The sequence below is a fragment of the Enhydra lutris genome, unplaced genomic scaffold, assembly GCF_002288905.1.
Source record: "Enhydra lutris kenyoni isolate GAN:26980312 unplaced genomic scaffold, ASM228890v2 scaffoldscaffold1, whole genome shotgun sequence".
Lineage (NCBI taxonomy): Eukaryota > Metazoa > Chordata > Mammalia > Carnivora > Mustelidae > Enhydra > Enhydra lutris.
Window position 1 is genome coordinate 40917732 of NW_019154085.1, and position 14364 is coordinate 40932095.

Sequence of the window (14364 nt, forward strand, 5' to 3'; positions counted from 1 at the left end):
AGCCTTCGTATGCGGTGATTTCCCAAGATAACATTTTTTGGTTTTGTTTTTTTGTTTTTTGTTTTTTCTGTAGTTGGATTCATACTGTAGCCTCAAATTGGTTTCCTGGTGTTTTTATTTTGAATATGTTCCTGTGTCCTTAACAATCTTGGCGAAAGACACAAGTTATTTTTGTGGATGTGATTTTCTCCCTTACCCAGTTTTTCCCCAAATCAAGCCCCATTCTCCCGGTCGCACTTCAGGTCTATTTGATTTCCTGACAAGGGGAGAACTGCAGCTGCCAGGCCTTTGGTATCTGAAGGAAATCCTTGAGCACAATTATGGACTCGGTCAGCCCTGGTTGGGGGGGGCGGGGTAGGGGAGGCCTTGGGAAATCGCCCCCATCCCTGATGGCCTTGTTACTATGGGAACAGGAGAGGCGGGGCTCTTGGAAATTGACAACCGCTGCGCAGGGTCACCCAGAAACTCAGGGCCGGAGGCAAGAATTGGAGGCTCCCCCTGGTGGTGGGGAGTCACGGGCTCTGAATCTGACCCATTTTAGGTTATTTTTAGTTGTAGGTGAAGAGCACTTTTATAGAATCCTGTCATCTTTGAGACCAGGGTTGTTAAAACAATGGCCAGGGTCACTGACAGTGGCTGCTGGCTGGAGTCCCACCCAGATTCTGTCGTCCAGGCATCAGTCAGGAGGGCCACCGTGGCCCTCCTCATCCTCCTCATCCGAGAGCCCTCACGTTACACCAGACACTTAGGAACCTCACAGACACTCTTCAGCAGAGATAGTACTACCCCCTTCCCAGAGACACAAACGAGGATTGGATGCTGGATCTCGGGTCCCAGCTGGGGCTCGGATCGGGTCTCGCTCCCCTGTGTGTGAGCTCCAGCTCTGAAACCAGGGATTGCAGGGGAAAGAGTGTGTGCGCACTGTGAACAGGGACCCTGCCTTCCCACCCTTCACGGCGCGCCAGGCTCCGGGAGGCTTACACCCAGGGTGAGAAACCTGGCCCAGCACTCAGGACTGCTGAGCCGAATTCGTGTCTGCAGGGGTCTGGAGAGAGGATCTAGAAAGGCAACCTGAAGCTGCCACAGCAGAAGGGAAGCCGGGACTCACTGTGAGAAGGCAGGCAGTGCAGCCAGGCGTCCTGACAGCCCTTGAAAATTATGGGGGTGAGGCTGGGAGAGAGAGGGCTGAAGCAGGAGGGACTGGACCCTTCCTTCCTGGTGGAGGGTCAGGGGTATGATGATCCTCGCTATGTCTGGAGGTGTTCCACATCTCAGGAGATCTCCACTGGGTGGGCTACTTACACTCTGGTCAGAGAGTGAGCCCCTTCCCCCCTCTCAATAACATTATTGAGGTCCTTGACCTTTGATTTGGGAGGGGTCAATGCGGGCTGGGTAAATTCTCAGGACAGAGGAGATGGGGGAGCAACTCACCTGCCCTGGGACCCCTGACATTGGGAGCAGTGCTGCTCGATGACAGGAAGCTCAGGTCTCCTGGTCCTAGCCGGGTCCTTTGTGGGCACTCTGAGGGCACTCCCTCCCCTTCTTCAGCCCAAGATGCCTTTTTATCAGGTTTGGTGGAGGGGACATTTACTTCTGATGATACCAGCTAGTGAGCAGATTTGAAACACTTCCTTCTGTATTAGTAAGGGTTCTCCAGAGCTACAGTGCTGACAGGATGTGTGTACGTGAGTGTGTACATAAATGAGACAGATTTATTTTGTAAGGAATTGTCTTGTATGATTATGGAAACTGATAAGTCCAGAATCTGCAGAGTGGACAGGCAGGCTGGAGACCCAGGGAAGAGTTGAGGCTGTAGTTCAAGCCAAAGACAGTCTGCTGACAGAATTCCCTCCTCTTGGGGCACCTCGGTCTTTTCTAGTAAGTCCTTCAACTGATTATACAAGGCCCACTGGCAATATGGAGAGTAATCTGCTTTACTCAGAGTTTACTGATTTAAATTTTTTTTTTTAAGATTTTTATTTATTTATTTGAGAGAAAGAGAGCACAAGTAGGGGGAGCAAGAGAAGGAGAAGCAAGCCTCTCTCTGAACAAGGAGCCCAATGCAGGGCTCTATCCCAGGACCCTGAGAGCATGACCTGAGCTTAACAGACTAAGCCACCCAGGCACCCCCAGAGTTATTGATTTAAATACTAATCTCAGGGAGTGGGGGGATGAGTGAGCCTGGTGATGGGTATTAAGGAGGGCATGTACTGCAATGAACACTGGGTGTTACACACAAACAATGAATCATGGAGCACTATATCAAAAACGAATGAAGTACTGTATGGTGACTAGTGTAACATAAAAAAATATAAAATATAAAAATAAGTAAATACTCATCTCATCTAAAAATATCTTCACAGAGACAACTAGAATAATGTTTGGCCAAATATCTATGTACTATGGCCTCACCAAGTTGCACCGAATATTGACTATCACAACTCCCTTTGCCTTTGGAGACTCTATGCATAAACACTTGCTCTCCCTCATTCTCCAGCAGGAGTCAGTGGGTGACACCTCTCTACTGGCCCAGGCTGGTGGGCTGTGGGGAGCCCTGGGGTCCAGCAAAGGGCTTCCGTGAACACAAGACAATAAAAAATGGGATCTGGACAGGAAGCAAGAGCCTGGACATCACAGAGACTCTTCCAGTGCCCTGGCTGGATACAAAAGGTATACAAAATCACCACTTCTCTAGCCATTATTCTCAATCTTCATTGATAAATCACTATACCCCACATGGGTCCACGATTTTATAACATAAATTTTTAGTACATTGTGTATATAGACATGGTCCCTGCAAAAAATATTTACCCAGGCCCCATCCACCCACCATAAGGGCAGTCCTGATCCAAATGTTGCCATTTTCCAAGCCTCCCCCGACAGAGGGCTCAGTCAGTTAAACATCCCCACTCTTGATTTCCGCATGTGTCTTGATCTCAGGGTTGTGAGATGGAGCCCTTTGGAGGGCTCTGTTCTCAGTGTGGAGTCTGCTTAGGACTCTCTCTCCCTTTCCTTCTGCCCCATGTGTTCTCTCTCTTAAATAAATCAAATCTTTAAAAAAAAGTATTGCAGTTTTTCAAACATGGGGAGCAAAAGGATGGGGGACCAGGAAGCTGACCATGTCAGATGGCTCAGGCAACTGGGTTGGGTGGAAGTAGAGATGGGATGGGCCCTAAAAATTAGGGAAACATATGTGTCATGTATGTGTCCAAGGGAAATCACAGTGGAGTCAAAGGATAAGGGCAGTCCCAGTGGTCACCCAATTCTGCTGAGAGGCAGGACTTGGTGGGGCTAGAGGCCTGAGAGAGGGAAGGCGGGAAGCTGGAGAGTGTGGCAAGAAGATAGTTATAAACAGAAGAATCAGTCTTCCATTTGTGATGGATGAATTGTCGAAGTCCTGAGGGGCCAGGATTGCAGATGGGTCCTCCTGATGGGCTTTAGAGAGACCAGGGGGCTTCGAGACTGAGACCAATGAGGAGGCTGGCAGAGGTTAGCAGGGAGGCAAGACTGGTGCTAAGTGGGTGATGAGAGGATCCATCTGCTGACTTCTGGAAGGCCAGAGAGTGGAGGCTAGCTCTTGTCCCCATCATTTCCCCATGACTAGCTCAGGGCCTGCCCAGAGGACCCTCGCTTCCTACACTTCCGGTGTTCTGAGGATTTGGGAGTTGAGTCACTGGTCCAGTGGAAGGAGCGGGGGAGGGGCAGTGGTTAGGGGAGAGGAAGCTCAGAGTGACTTGGGGAGGTGGGAGAGAGAACTGGGGAGGTCACTGGGCTGGAGTTTCCAGAAGGAACTTCACCTGGAGCCCAGGGGGCACACTCTGGGCCTCAGAATCAGAGTGTGGTTGTTCAGAAACACCTGCTACACGGGAGTATGTCCATGCAAGGGGAGGTGCTGGGGGCGCTGCAGCGCAGGTGAGCTCCCTTAGGAGCTACTTTCCTCAAGGTAGAAAAGAGGAAACGGGCTGACAGAGAGAAGTCTGGCAGCTCCTGCAGCTCAGATGCGGATGTAGAGCTATGGGTTTCGGATGGAGGCTCCCTGAGTTCCGGCCTGTGGAAGGAGGTCTCCTGTCAGGTCTTGGCAAGGTCTGGGTGTGGGATTGGGGGGCAGCACACCTTGTGCAATAGGTCACAGTGGCCCTTGGAGGGCTTGACCCAAGAACTGAGTGCACCCCAGGACTGGGTGTCCGGTTTGGAACCCCCAGGACGTGCTGGTCTAGGGTGGTGGCCCCTGGGAGTCAGCTCTCCTTTGAGCCATGGGCACATGCAGTCACACCCAGACTGGGAAGAGCCACAGTCTTGCCGGCCACGCCCACTCCGCTGAGGTAAAGGACGCTGGAAGGCCCGTTGCTTATCCTTGGCCAGGTGGCCAGCCCATAGCGAAGTGTGATTTCCCCAGCATCTTGGAAAGATCCAGAGGTGAAAACCCAGCCTGTGTTCACCCTGTGCAACGTCCATGTTTCGGGCCCTCTACACCCTTCTTGTGTCACTAAGCAGGGCGGCCCTAGAGAGCAGGGCTCCTTCACACCCACAGTCCCCTGGGGACGAGGGTTAAGGTTGTCACAGAGCTGTCACCTGGGCCCTTGGAGCCCTTCGGTGGTGTCATCGAAGGTCCTCCCAGCACCCAGGGCTGCGTGGTGCCCTGAGTCTCTCACGTGGGGCTGGGGCTCCACCGTGCTCCCACCCCTCAGTTTTGCCAGGTTCCGGGTGCGCACGCCGGGGTCGGCGAAGCAGCTCTGGGGCAGTGTAGGCCTGAAGGCGGAGGGATCTAGCCCGGGCGTGGCCCTCCCACGTGAACAGCAGGCTAGGCCGCTGGTGGCCACTGTTTTGGCCGGTCCACACCTGGTAGGCCACCCTTCTTCAGAAGCCAGCCGTGGGCCTCCCCACCCCAGAGCAGCTGCCCCCCAACCCAGGCCTCGGTGGGGAGGGGCGGCAGGCGGGTGGGCGGGGTGGGAAGGAGCAGCGCGGCCTCCCCGGCTGGTCTCCGCAATGAGGAAGTTCTCCGTGGCCGCTGGCTTCCTTTCCCCCGCTGAGCTCCTGAAACAGGAAGTCGGTCAGGGAGCTGGTGGCAGCAGCAGGGCAGCCGAGAGGGGACAGACAGACGGCGGCTCCAGGTCCCAGTGCAGGGGCCTCGGCGACCCTTAGTGGCGCGTCGGTCCTGCGGTGGCCACCGGCCTGGCCCCGGGAGGCCCGTGCCCGCCATGGTCCCCTGCTGGAACCACGGCAACATCACCCGCTCCAAGGCCGAGGAGCTGCTGTCCAGGACGGGCAAGGACGGGAGCTTCCTCGTGCGCGCCAGCGAGTCCATCTCCCGGGCCTACGCGCTGTGTGTGCTGTAAGTGCGCGGCGCCCGCCCTGGCCGGGGAGGGGAGGCCGGCTGGGGCCTCGCGCCCACGCGGGGACAAGTTGTCTTCATGGCACAGGATGCGTGTACCTGTCTTGCCTGTTGCCCAGATTTGTTGGTGGGTCCAGCTAAGGCCCACTGTGGGCCCTGCTGGGCCTTGGAGCTCAGGTTTTTTGCCCCAGGAGCTCCCTAGGACCACCGGGGACCTGGTCACCCTTGCCCGCTATCCAGGGGCGGTGGTGCCAGGGGCCGGGCCGGGGGTCTCCAGGTTCTGGGAGGCAGGCGGAAGCTTAGGGATCCGAAGCGGGTGCCTGTGTTTGAAAGCAGCTTGGTCAGCTCAGGTGTTGGTCTAAGATGCCCAGCCTGGAAACCCTCGTGGAAGAACAGATGTGGCAAGAGAGGACCTTTCTGGAACCTAGGCTTTGGGTCCCTGGAGGAAGTTGTTGTTCGGGGAGTCAGAATATGGGATGGGTTCACTCCAGAAAGAGCTCTCAGTTCACCCAAAAGTTGTGTTCGGGGCCCTGAGAGCAGAGGAAGTCACCATCACTGACAGGGAGAACATCTTCTCTCCACCCTCCAGCCCTGGGCTGTGTCCTCAGCCCTGGGCTGTGTCCCCAGCCAGTTTTGGCCCCTTGGCCCCCGTCAACCCCCCCCCCCCCACACCCCCACTTCACCCCACTTCCAGCTCTGGGATATTGCTGAAACCTCCAGTTGTCTTAACAACGGAGGAAACAGCCACTTGCTGAAGGTTCCTTTTTAAAACACCCTCATTTGACCCATGTCTGAAAAAGGCCCTCATGCTTGCAGGCCTGTCATCTCACCATCCCTCGAGGCACTGTTGGGGATAGGTTGTGCCCCTGCTCCTCTCAGGTAGTATCCATGGACTTGCAGAAAGTTCCCTCAGAACAGGCAGGATGGGAAGTCAGTCACTGACCGCAGACCTGTTTTGAGCATTGAGTGTAAGCGTTTGTCTTGGTGTTACCCCATTTCATCCTCATGGCAACCTGAACTGTAGGCCCCCTGTCAGTCCCCTTTACAGATGAGGAAACTGAGGCTCTGATGGGCTCAGAGACTGATGACAGTCAAAGCCAGGGCCATCTGCCCCCAGAGGCTGCATGCACCCAGGTAACTGGACCCTTGCTGCCCTGCTCCTAATGCTGTCAGGCCGAGTGTGAGCATAGGGTTCCAGGGGACAGCAAGAGAAGCCAGGGTGCTGACAAGGATGCAGCTGGCCAGTGGTTTCAAATGCTGACTGCACCAGAGGCTCACCTCCCAAGGCCAACTTCCCCTACCACCCCCCACTTTTGCACTCAGGGGAAGGGACCCAGGACTTCCCCGCAGGCACTGCCTCTGTGGGCACCTGCCAGTGGGGCCTTGGAAAGGATGGGAACACTCCACACTGACTCCACTGAGCCCCCATGGCTCTCTCTTGCCCTGTGGACCTTCGTGGAAGGCTCAAGCTATTGGGTGTTGGCTGTGGGCTGAGCCTCCCACTGAGAGTTTCCAGGACCCTCCCAGCGGCCCTTTGGTCAGGGTGCTCTGGCAGGGTGCTCAGGTTGTGCCCAGGTTACAGACACGGTCTCTGACTCCACGCTGGCAAGCCAGAGCTAGGGCTGGGCCTAGAGGCCCTTGCGAACCTCTTGTCCCTTGGCCCCAGACTGCGAGTGAGTGGAAGGAGCTCTGAAAGGGGAGGCCTTTGGCTCCATTGCCCTGCTGGCTGGTGGCAGGCTGGGCTCTGGGCCTAGTTTTCTGTATTCCTTCCTCCCTCTCTCCTCCCCTCTGCCCATCCGCACTGAATTACTCTCAGAGCTGCAGCAAAGATACAAGGTCTCTTTCTTAGGGACAGTGCCCGTGGTGCCCACAGATGTCTGCTCTTCTCATCAAGCTCCCATCCTCAAAGCCCTTTTAGGTCCAGACCCCAGCACTTGGATTCCTCCTAGTGCTGGGAACCCTGACAGGGTGAAAAGCAGCTGGGCTTTTCTCTGTTTCCCAAGTGCTGTCTGTCTGGAAGTCAGCTAGGAGCGCAGGGATCCCGGGGAGCCAGGCCTGCAGAAGGAAGCCACCAGGAGCTTGCCCTCCCTCTCTAGAAACATCCAGAGGAAAAGGCCTCCTGGCCGGGCATGCCAAGACCTCCTTCTGCTTGTGCCCAGTGGCTGGAGCCTCTCCCCACTGCCTGCCAGTGAGTGAGGGGACAGCAGGGAAGCTAAGCTGCTGTGTCGGGAGCACCAGGAACTGCATACACCTTCTCCCCAGCGGCCTTGGTGCCCAGGAAAGAGAACAGGATTTGACTATTTAAATGAAATGAGGGAGGGGGGAGGGAGATGCCGAAAGACAAGGCTGCAATTCAGGGCCGCCCACGTTGACAAGAGCGCACCATCACCCCAGGCCTTGCAAACCCACATTTCCTCCCCAGAGGTCAGCCCTACCACCTGCCCCTGGGCAGGAAAGCTCAGCCCTTTCCTCCACAGCTCAGAGAGCCCTGCTGGAGGGAGACCCCAGAGGCCCTTCTTGAGCACAGAGAGCTGGATGGAGGGGGAAGACCCCAGGCAGCTGGCCACGTGGTTTGAGTCTAGCTCTGCCATCTTGTGACAAGGGGCTTGAAAACAGGGACAGCGGGCTTGTCCAGATGGGGCCCACATCAGCCTGCCCTAACCCGACTCAAAGCAGCCACGGGGCACCTAGGGGGGCGTCCGACCCATCTGGGATGGGGACATGAAGGGGTATCAAGCTCACGCCCTCCTCTCCTGCCAGGGTGGCCCATCCGCATGGGGACAGTGTTACCTTCAGGTGCTTATGCTGCAGAAAAGAGATATACCTTTGGGGATACGGGGGTAGGGGTATCCCTCCAGGGAAGGGGCCTGGAGTCAGCAGGGTCAGCCTCCTCTTGCTCAGGCCGCACAGGCAGAACTAGAACGATGGCCCAACATCATTGGGAACACCACAAGCCCAGTTGGGTGGCCTTCCCACCACAGTGCACTAGAAAGGGTTGGTTTTCCTCCTGGGGGAAGAGCAGGTGTGAGCAGCCTTTGGGTCAGGAACCAGCACCCTGTCGAGGCAGCCGGGGCAGGGAAGTGGTTTTGGTTTCCTCAGGACACAACCCTCTGCCCCCCCGAGGTGCCCAGGCACAGCCACAGTTGCATTCCCAGGGACAGTGTACCAGGCAGCCTTGACTGAGGCCTCGTCAACACAGCCCCAAGGATAAAGAAGCACTAGAAGGACACTGAGCCACCAAAAGTTCCCTCAGAGAAGGCATTCTTCTTGTTGGGACACCGGAATGTGATAGGGCCACTGAGGTAGAGTAAGCCTTAAGCCTTGTTCCCCTAACAGAAGGGGGTTGCTCACCTCTTCTGTCTAAAAATAACCCAAAAGACTCCTGAAGGCTTACTGTGTGCCTGGCTCCCTATTCTAGGTTCTTTACGTGGATTAACTCACTGTCCCTGATGGCCTTTGGAGGAAGGACTCTCATCATCCCCACTTTACAGATGAGGAAGCTGAGACCCAGAGAGGTTAGGTGGCCTGTCATGTTTATAGGACTGATAATGGGCAGGGTCAGGACTTGAACTCAGGCCGTTCTCAGGAGGGAGAAAAGGAGGGGAGCCAGCCAACCTGGGTGTGCGTGGGGTCAGGGAGGCCTGGAAAGGGGAGGCACAGAGAAGGGTTGTGGGAGGGCATTGATGCCCAGGAGAGGCGTAAAGCCATATCCTGTGGTGAGAATGCATGGCATAACCCCCCTTCCTCCAATCCCCTTCCAAGGTTTGAGTCAGGTTTGCACTGCTCATTGCTTATTTTTGTGCCATGCAAAGAACTATTGGTTTTCACACCTGGTGTTGACAGAAAGTGAGGACAAATGCTGGCCCAGACAGTCGCCAGCAGCCAGAGCTAAAGGATCACGGGCTCTTGAAATCCCCTTTACATAAGAGCTTGTCCAAGGGCTACTCTTTTCAGTCTTCTCTCCAGGTTCAAGGCAGGCAGGAGGGGTGTGCCTGTGAAGGCCTGTGTGTTGAATGGGTCACTGGCATCTTCTATTTGAAGTGACTCAGAAGAACCTGGTAAAGTCAAGTGTCTTCAGGCTTTCTGGGCCCGTACCCAGCATTCTGGAATCAAAACAGGCTCTGGCTTTCGTGTGTTTTGCAAGCTGGCCTACCTGACAGGTTACATTCACATGAGCACAGACCCTGGTGCTTCTTCTTTGAGTGGTCCCCTCTCCTGAAGTGTGAGCCCAAGTATGGTGGAGAAATGGCACTGGTGCCCCTGACCAGGCCTTCCTGCTTGTCCCAGCGATGGAGTGAGGGGAGGCCCACCCTTCTTGCCCAAATCCCTGCCCTGGGACACCGTCCTTAGGGGGAGGCCCTCTGTGGTTGGCCATATCTGGTGTGAGTTCTATTCGTGAGACACTAACCTCCCTGTCCCCACCCTGCATTGTCGCTGGTGACATGCCCAGTCCTTGGGTTATAAACGGAATCATATATAATATGTGGCCCCCTCTGTCCGGCTGTTTTCACCCAGCACAATGCTTTTAATTTCACCTGTGGGGCAGCCTGAGTGTTCCTTTTTATGGCTAAATAATCGTTGTGTGGATAGACCACACTGTACATGTCCATGCATCAGTTGATGGACATGTGGGTTGTTTCCATTTTGGGGGCTGTTGTGAACAATGCTGCTGTGAACATTCATGTGCAAGTTTTTACATGAACACGTGTTTTCGGTGGTCTCGGGTGGAATTGCTGGGTCCTATGGGTAATTCTAGCTTTTTGTGGGATTGTCACCCTGCTTCCACAGAAGCGGCTCCATTTTCTGTCCCTGTCAGCTGTGTGTGAGGGTTCTGATGCTCCTGCATCTTTACCCAGCTTTGTCATTGTCTTTTTGGTAATAACCATCCCAGGGTGGGTGTGAAGGGGCCCCTTGTTGTGACTTTTGAGTTGTGTTTCCGTAATGACCAATGATGTTGAGTTTCTTTTCATGTCACTTGGCTATTTCTCTATCTTATTTGGAGAAATATGTATTCAGGTCCTCTGCCCTTTTAAAAAGATCGGGTTATCTGTCTATCTGTTGTTGTCATTGGATTATTGGGAGGGTAAAACGGGAGAATGTGGGCAACGCGTGTGACCCAAGGCCAGGCACGCAATAAGCATCCACGGGCTATTATTTCGTACAAGTGATAGAGTGAGTAGTGACATCTCAGATGCAGGGGAGAATGGGCCGTCTGTGAAGAAAATTCCACAGCAGAAGGAAAGAGGAGAGCTCGGGCCTGCATGTCACTTCAAGAACTTCCTAGAGGCCTGTAAGAGCCTCTGGGAGACAGTGAGCTGTCATGTGGGGCCTCCTCGGAGGAAGCGCTCAAAGAGATAAGGCAGGAAGAACACGTGAATGGTGCATGAGTGTCCAGTGGCCACTGGGGCCAGGGTTGAGTGCCCAGAAGCCTGAGGGAGAGAGGGGTGTGGGGCACGGATGCCAGGAAGAAGCACCAGGTAGATTGAAGAGAAAGTCAAGAAGGAATGGCAGCCATCTTAAGAGTGATTAACTAGTTTCCATTTAGGTGGGAGATCCTGAGGGGACAGAAGTCCTAAGGCTCTGAAGAGGGAGCCCAGCTTATGGACAAGGTGGAGATCAGTGCTGGTAGCTGCAGCAGGCCTTGTCCCGGGGGAAGTGGGGAGAACAAGCCCGCAGTTCTGGGGACCAGATCTTTCCTTTCTCCCATGCTCACGTCACACCCCCTTTGCCCATTAATTAGAAAAACTTCATATTGGGGTGCCTGGGTGACTCAGTTGTTAAGATCTGCCTTCAGCTCAGGTCATGATCCCAGGGTCCTGGGATCGAGCCCCACACCTGCTCAGCGGGAGGCCTGCTTCTCCCTCTCCACTCTCCCTGCTTGTGTTCCCTCTCTCCCTGTGTCTCCCTCTGTCAAATAAACAAAAATCTTTAAAAAAATAAAATAAAAATAAAAATAAAAAACAAACAAACAAAAAAACAAAAAAACATAGTTTTAATAAGTACCAGCACCCAAACAATTTGGGTTCAGCTACTTTTTAAAAATAACCCCAGGTAGGGCTGGCTCCAAAACAGTCCGCTGGTCCAGCCTCCTCACTTGCCAGCCAGGCTCCAGGCCTCCGGAGAGGAGACAGCTTGTGAGGCCATTGCTGGCGTCAGAGGCCACATAGAACTAGATCTGCTGATAAGCACTGCCGTGTCCCTTTCAAGTAACTTAAAAAATATATATAGCATTAAGGGGGTGTCAGGGTGGCTCAGTAGGTTAAAGCCTCTGCTTTTGGCTCAGGGCATGATCCCCGGGTCCTGGGATCGAGCCCCGCATGGGGCTCTCTGCTCAGCAGGGAGCCTACTTCCTCCTCTCTCTCTCTGCCTGCCTCTCTGCCTGCTTGTGATCTCTGTTTGTCAAATAAATAAATAAATAAAATCTTTAAAAAAAAATACAGCATTAAGTATAATATATGAAGAGTACAAAGTGTAAAGGAGGAAAATAATCACCCAATTGCTGAGAGACCAACATAAATACTGTTAATTTGTGGGTGTATATTCTCACTCTCTCTGCATTCCTCTTTCTCCAGAGAGAGATAAATCTCTGTACTATATATTTAGCTCTAACCGTGTCATTTTGGTTTGTGTTTTTTAGCAACGCTAACATTTCCTGGTTAGTTAAAGTTCTTTTCCCTAAATATCATACTTAACGGGTGCCAAAATTCTATTACATGATGTGCTGCAATTTCTGAAGCAAGTCTTGTATTGTCAGACATTTAAGTTACCAGCAGCGTTTTGTTGTTATAAACATGATGGTGATGAAGGTCTCAGTGCAGATGTGACATTTCTGGTTATAGATTCCCATCGGTGGAATTACCGGATCAAATTGCTGAAAAGTTTTTTAGTCTCTTGATACAGAAGGACAAATCACTTTCCAGAAATTTTGTTCCATTTTGTGTTCTGGCCGGCAGTATGAGGGGTGCTCACCTCATTCCAGTCTCCTGGACTGAATATTTGCACTTAAAAATATCTGCATTTAAAAACAATCTGAGGGTTTTGAAGGGGCGGGGGGGGGGGGGGGGGGGGTGGGGGGAACCAGGTGGTGGGTATTAGGGAGGGCACGGATTGCATGGAGCACTGGGTGTGGCGCAAAAACAATGAATACTGTTACGCTGAAAAGAAATTTTTAAAAAAGTATTAAGTTGCAAGGTGAAAGGTGTTTCATTTCTGTTCCTTTTTCTTTGCATTTCTTGATGGCAGTCCCAGTAAACTTGTTTGGTAGGACTGTTGACCTTCATAATTCATCTTTGGTGAATGAGCTGTGCATTCTGTTTGCCATTTTTCTTATGAAGCTGTGGTTTTTCTGGTATCTGTTTGCATGAAGACCTTAGATCACTTTTTTTTTTAAAGATTTTATTTATTTATTTGATAGAGAGAGACAACCAGAGAGGGAACACAAGCAGGGGTAGGGGGAGAGGGAGAAGCAGGCTGAACAGGGAGCTGGACGTGGAGCTCCATCCCAAGACCCTGAGATCATGACCTGAGCCAAAGGCAGAAGCTTAACGACGGAGCCACCCAGCTGTCCCTTAGATCACTTTTGTTGCAAATATTTGCACTGTGGGTTTGCCTTTAAACTTTATGATTTCTTTGACATTCAGAAATTGTAAATTTTCATGAAGTCTATCAGTCTTTTTCCTTTGTGAATTTTTTCTCCTTTGCTTTTCAATGTGAAGAGTCTGTGCACGGCTATTTTGTTTTGTTTGTTTGGTTTTTTTTTTTTTTTGTCCTCGTTGGGAAGTGGGAGAGTTAGGACAGGGTCTGTGGAACTTGATAGACTCGGGCTAAGGATGACTGTGCCTGTCCAGCCCCCAGCAATTCTATGGGACCTTGGTTTCCTCATCTGAAAAGCAGGGCTGAGAGTGGCTACATAGTAGTGGCGGCGGGTGGATTGAACAAATGTGTATATCACATGCAAGGTACTTGGCAAAAACAGATGGAGGAATGATAGGCTTTTTTTGGATTTTATTTTATTTTATTTATTTATTTTACATTGAACACTTTAATCTCTCTGGAATTAAATCAGTGATTCAATGAATGGTGTAAGACAAAGGTATATGTGTATTTTTTTAGTAACCAATCATCTTTCTCAGAAACTTTGACTGAATGATTTATGCCTTTTCTGAGTCCTCTTTCCCTGTATATTAAGTATTACATATCTCTTTCTTGCCTGTTTACCCTTTTCCACGTATGTCTGGTTTTCTTATGCCAAATACATCACCGCAATTTTATAAGTTTATTTTAGGATTTTCTTATCTGTTGTTTTTGAGTGTTCTTCCGGGTGAACCAGCTAGGAATTTTGTCAAGTTGGAAAAAATACAGTTGGGACTTCAATTGCAATGGCAGGAAATCCATAATATAACTTGTGGAAAGGAACTTTTTAGTATTAGTCATTTATTTATTTAGTTATGTATCAGAGAGAGAGAGCACAAGCAGGGAGAGCAGCAGAGGGAGAAGCAGGCTCCCTGCTGAGCAAAGAGCCCGATTTGGGACTCGATCCCAGGACCCTGGGATCATGAGCTCAGCCAAAGGCAGACACTTAACCGACTGAGCCACCCAGACATCCCAGGAATATTTTAGCATTAGTCTTAATGATAAGTACACCTTCCCTTCTTTAAAATCTTGTAGTTTTCTTTCTATAGGTCCTTTCTATTTCTCGTTAGGATTACGTCTGATTACTTTATAATTTTGTTACTTTTGTAAATGAAACCTTTTCTTCTCCAGTTACCCTTTTGTGGTAACAGATAACATACAGGAGATTTATAGGTTTTTATAAATTTAACTTTTATTCTATCATTTTACTTACTCCTCATTATTTCAAACTGTTTTTCATTTGCTTCTCTTGGATTTTCTTGAGAGACCATCATGTTATATATAAATTGTGATCATTCTGTGGTCTACTTTCCAGATACTTATAACTCTGATTAAGGTTTCATAGTTTATTACATTGGCCAGTATTTCTAAAACATTGCCGTGGAGGATATTGGGAAGAG

The 14364-nt window shown here is 51.5% G+C and overlaps 1 protein-coding gene across 1 annotated transcript in view; it reads left to right on the top strand.

Annotated features, from left to right (window-relative positions):
* The first annotated feature begins 5068 nt into the window (after positions 1 to 5068).
* Positions 5069 to 14364, top strand: part of LOC111153162 (inositol polyphosphate-5-phosphatase D) — a 108377-nt gene continuing 99081 nt past the window's right edge. Inside the window, exon 1 of the mRNA XM_022512016.1 lies at positions 5069 to 5332. Within this exon, the coding sequence (XP_022367724.1) occupies positions 5199 to 5332 (134 nt within the window). The 5' untranslated portion in view covers positions 5069 to 5198. The remainder of the gene's footprint in view (positions 5333 to 14364) is intronic.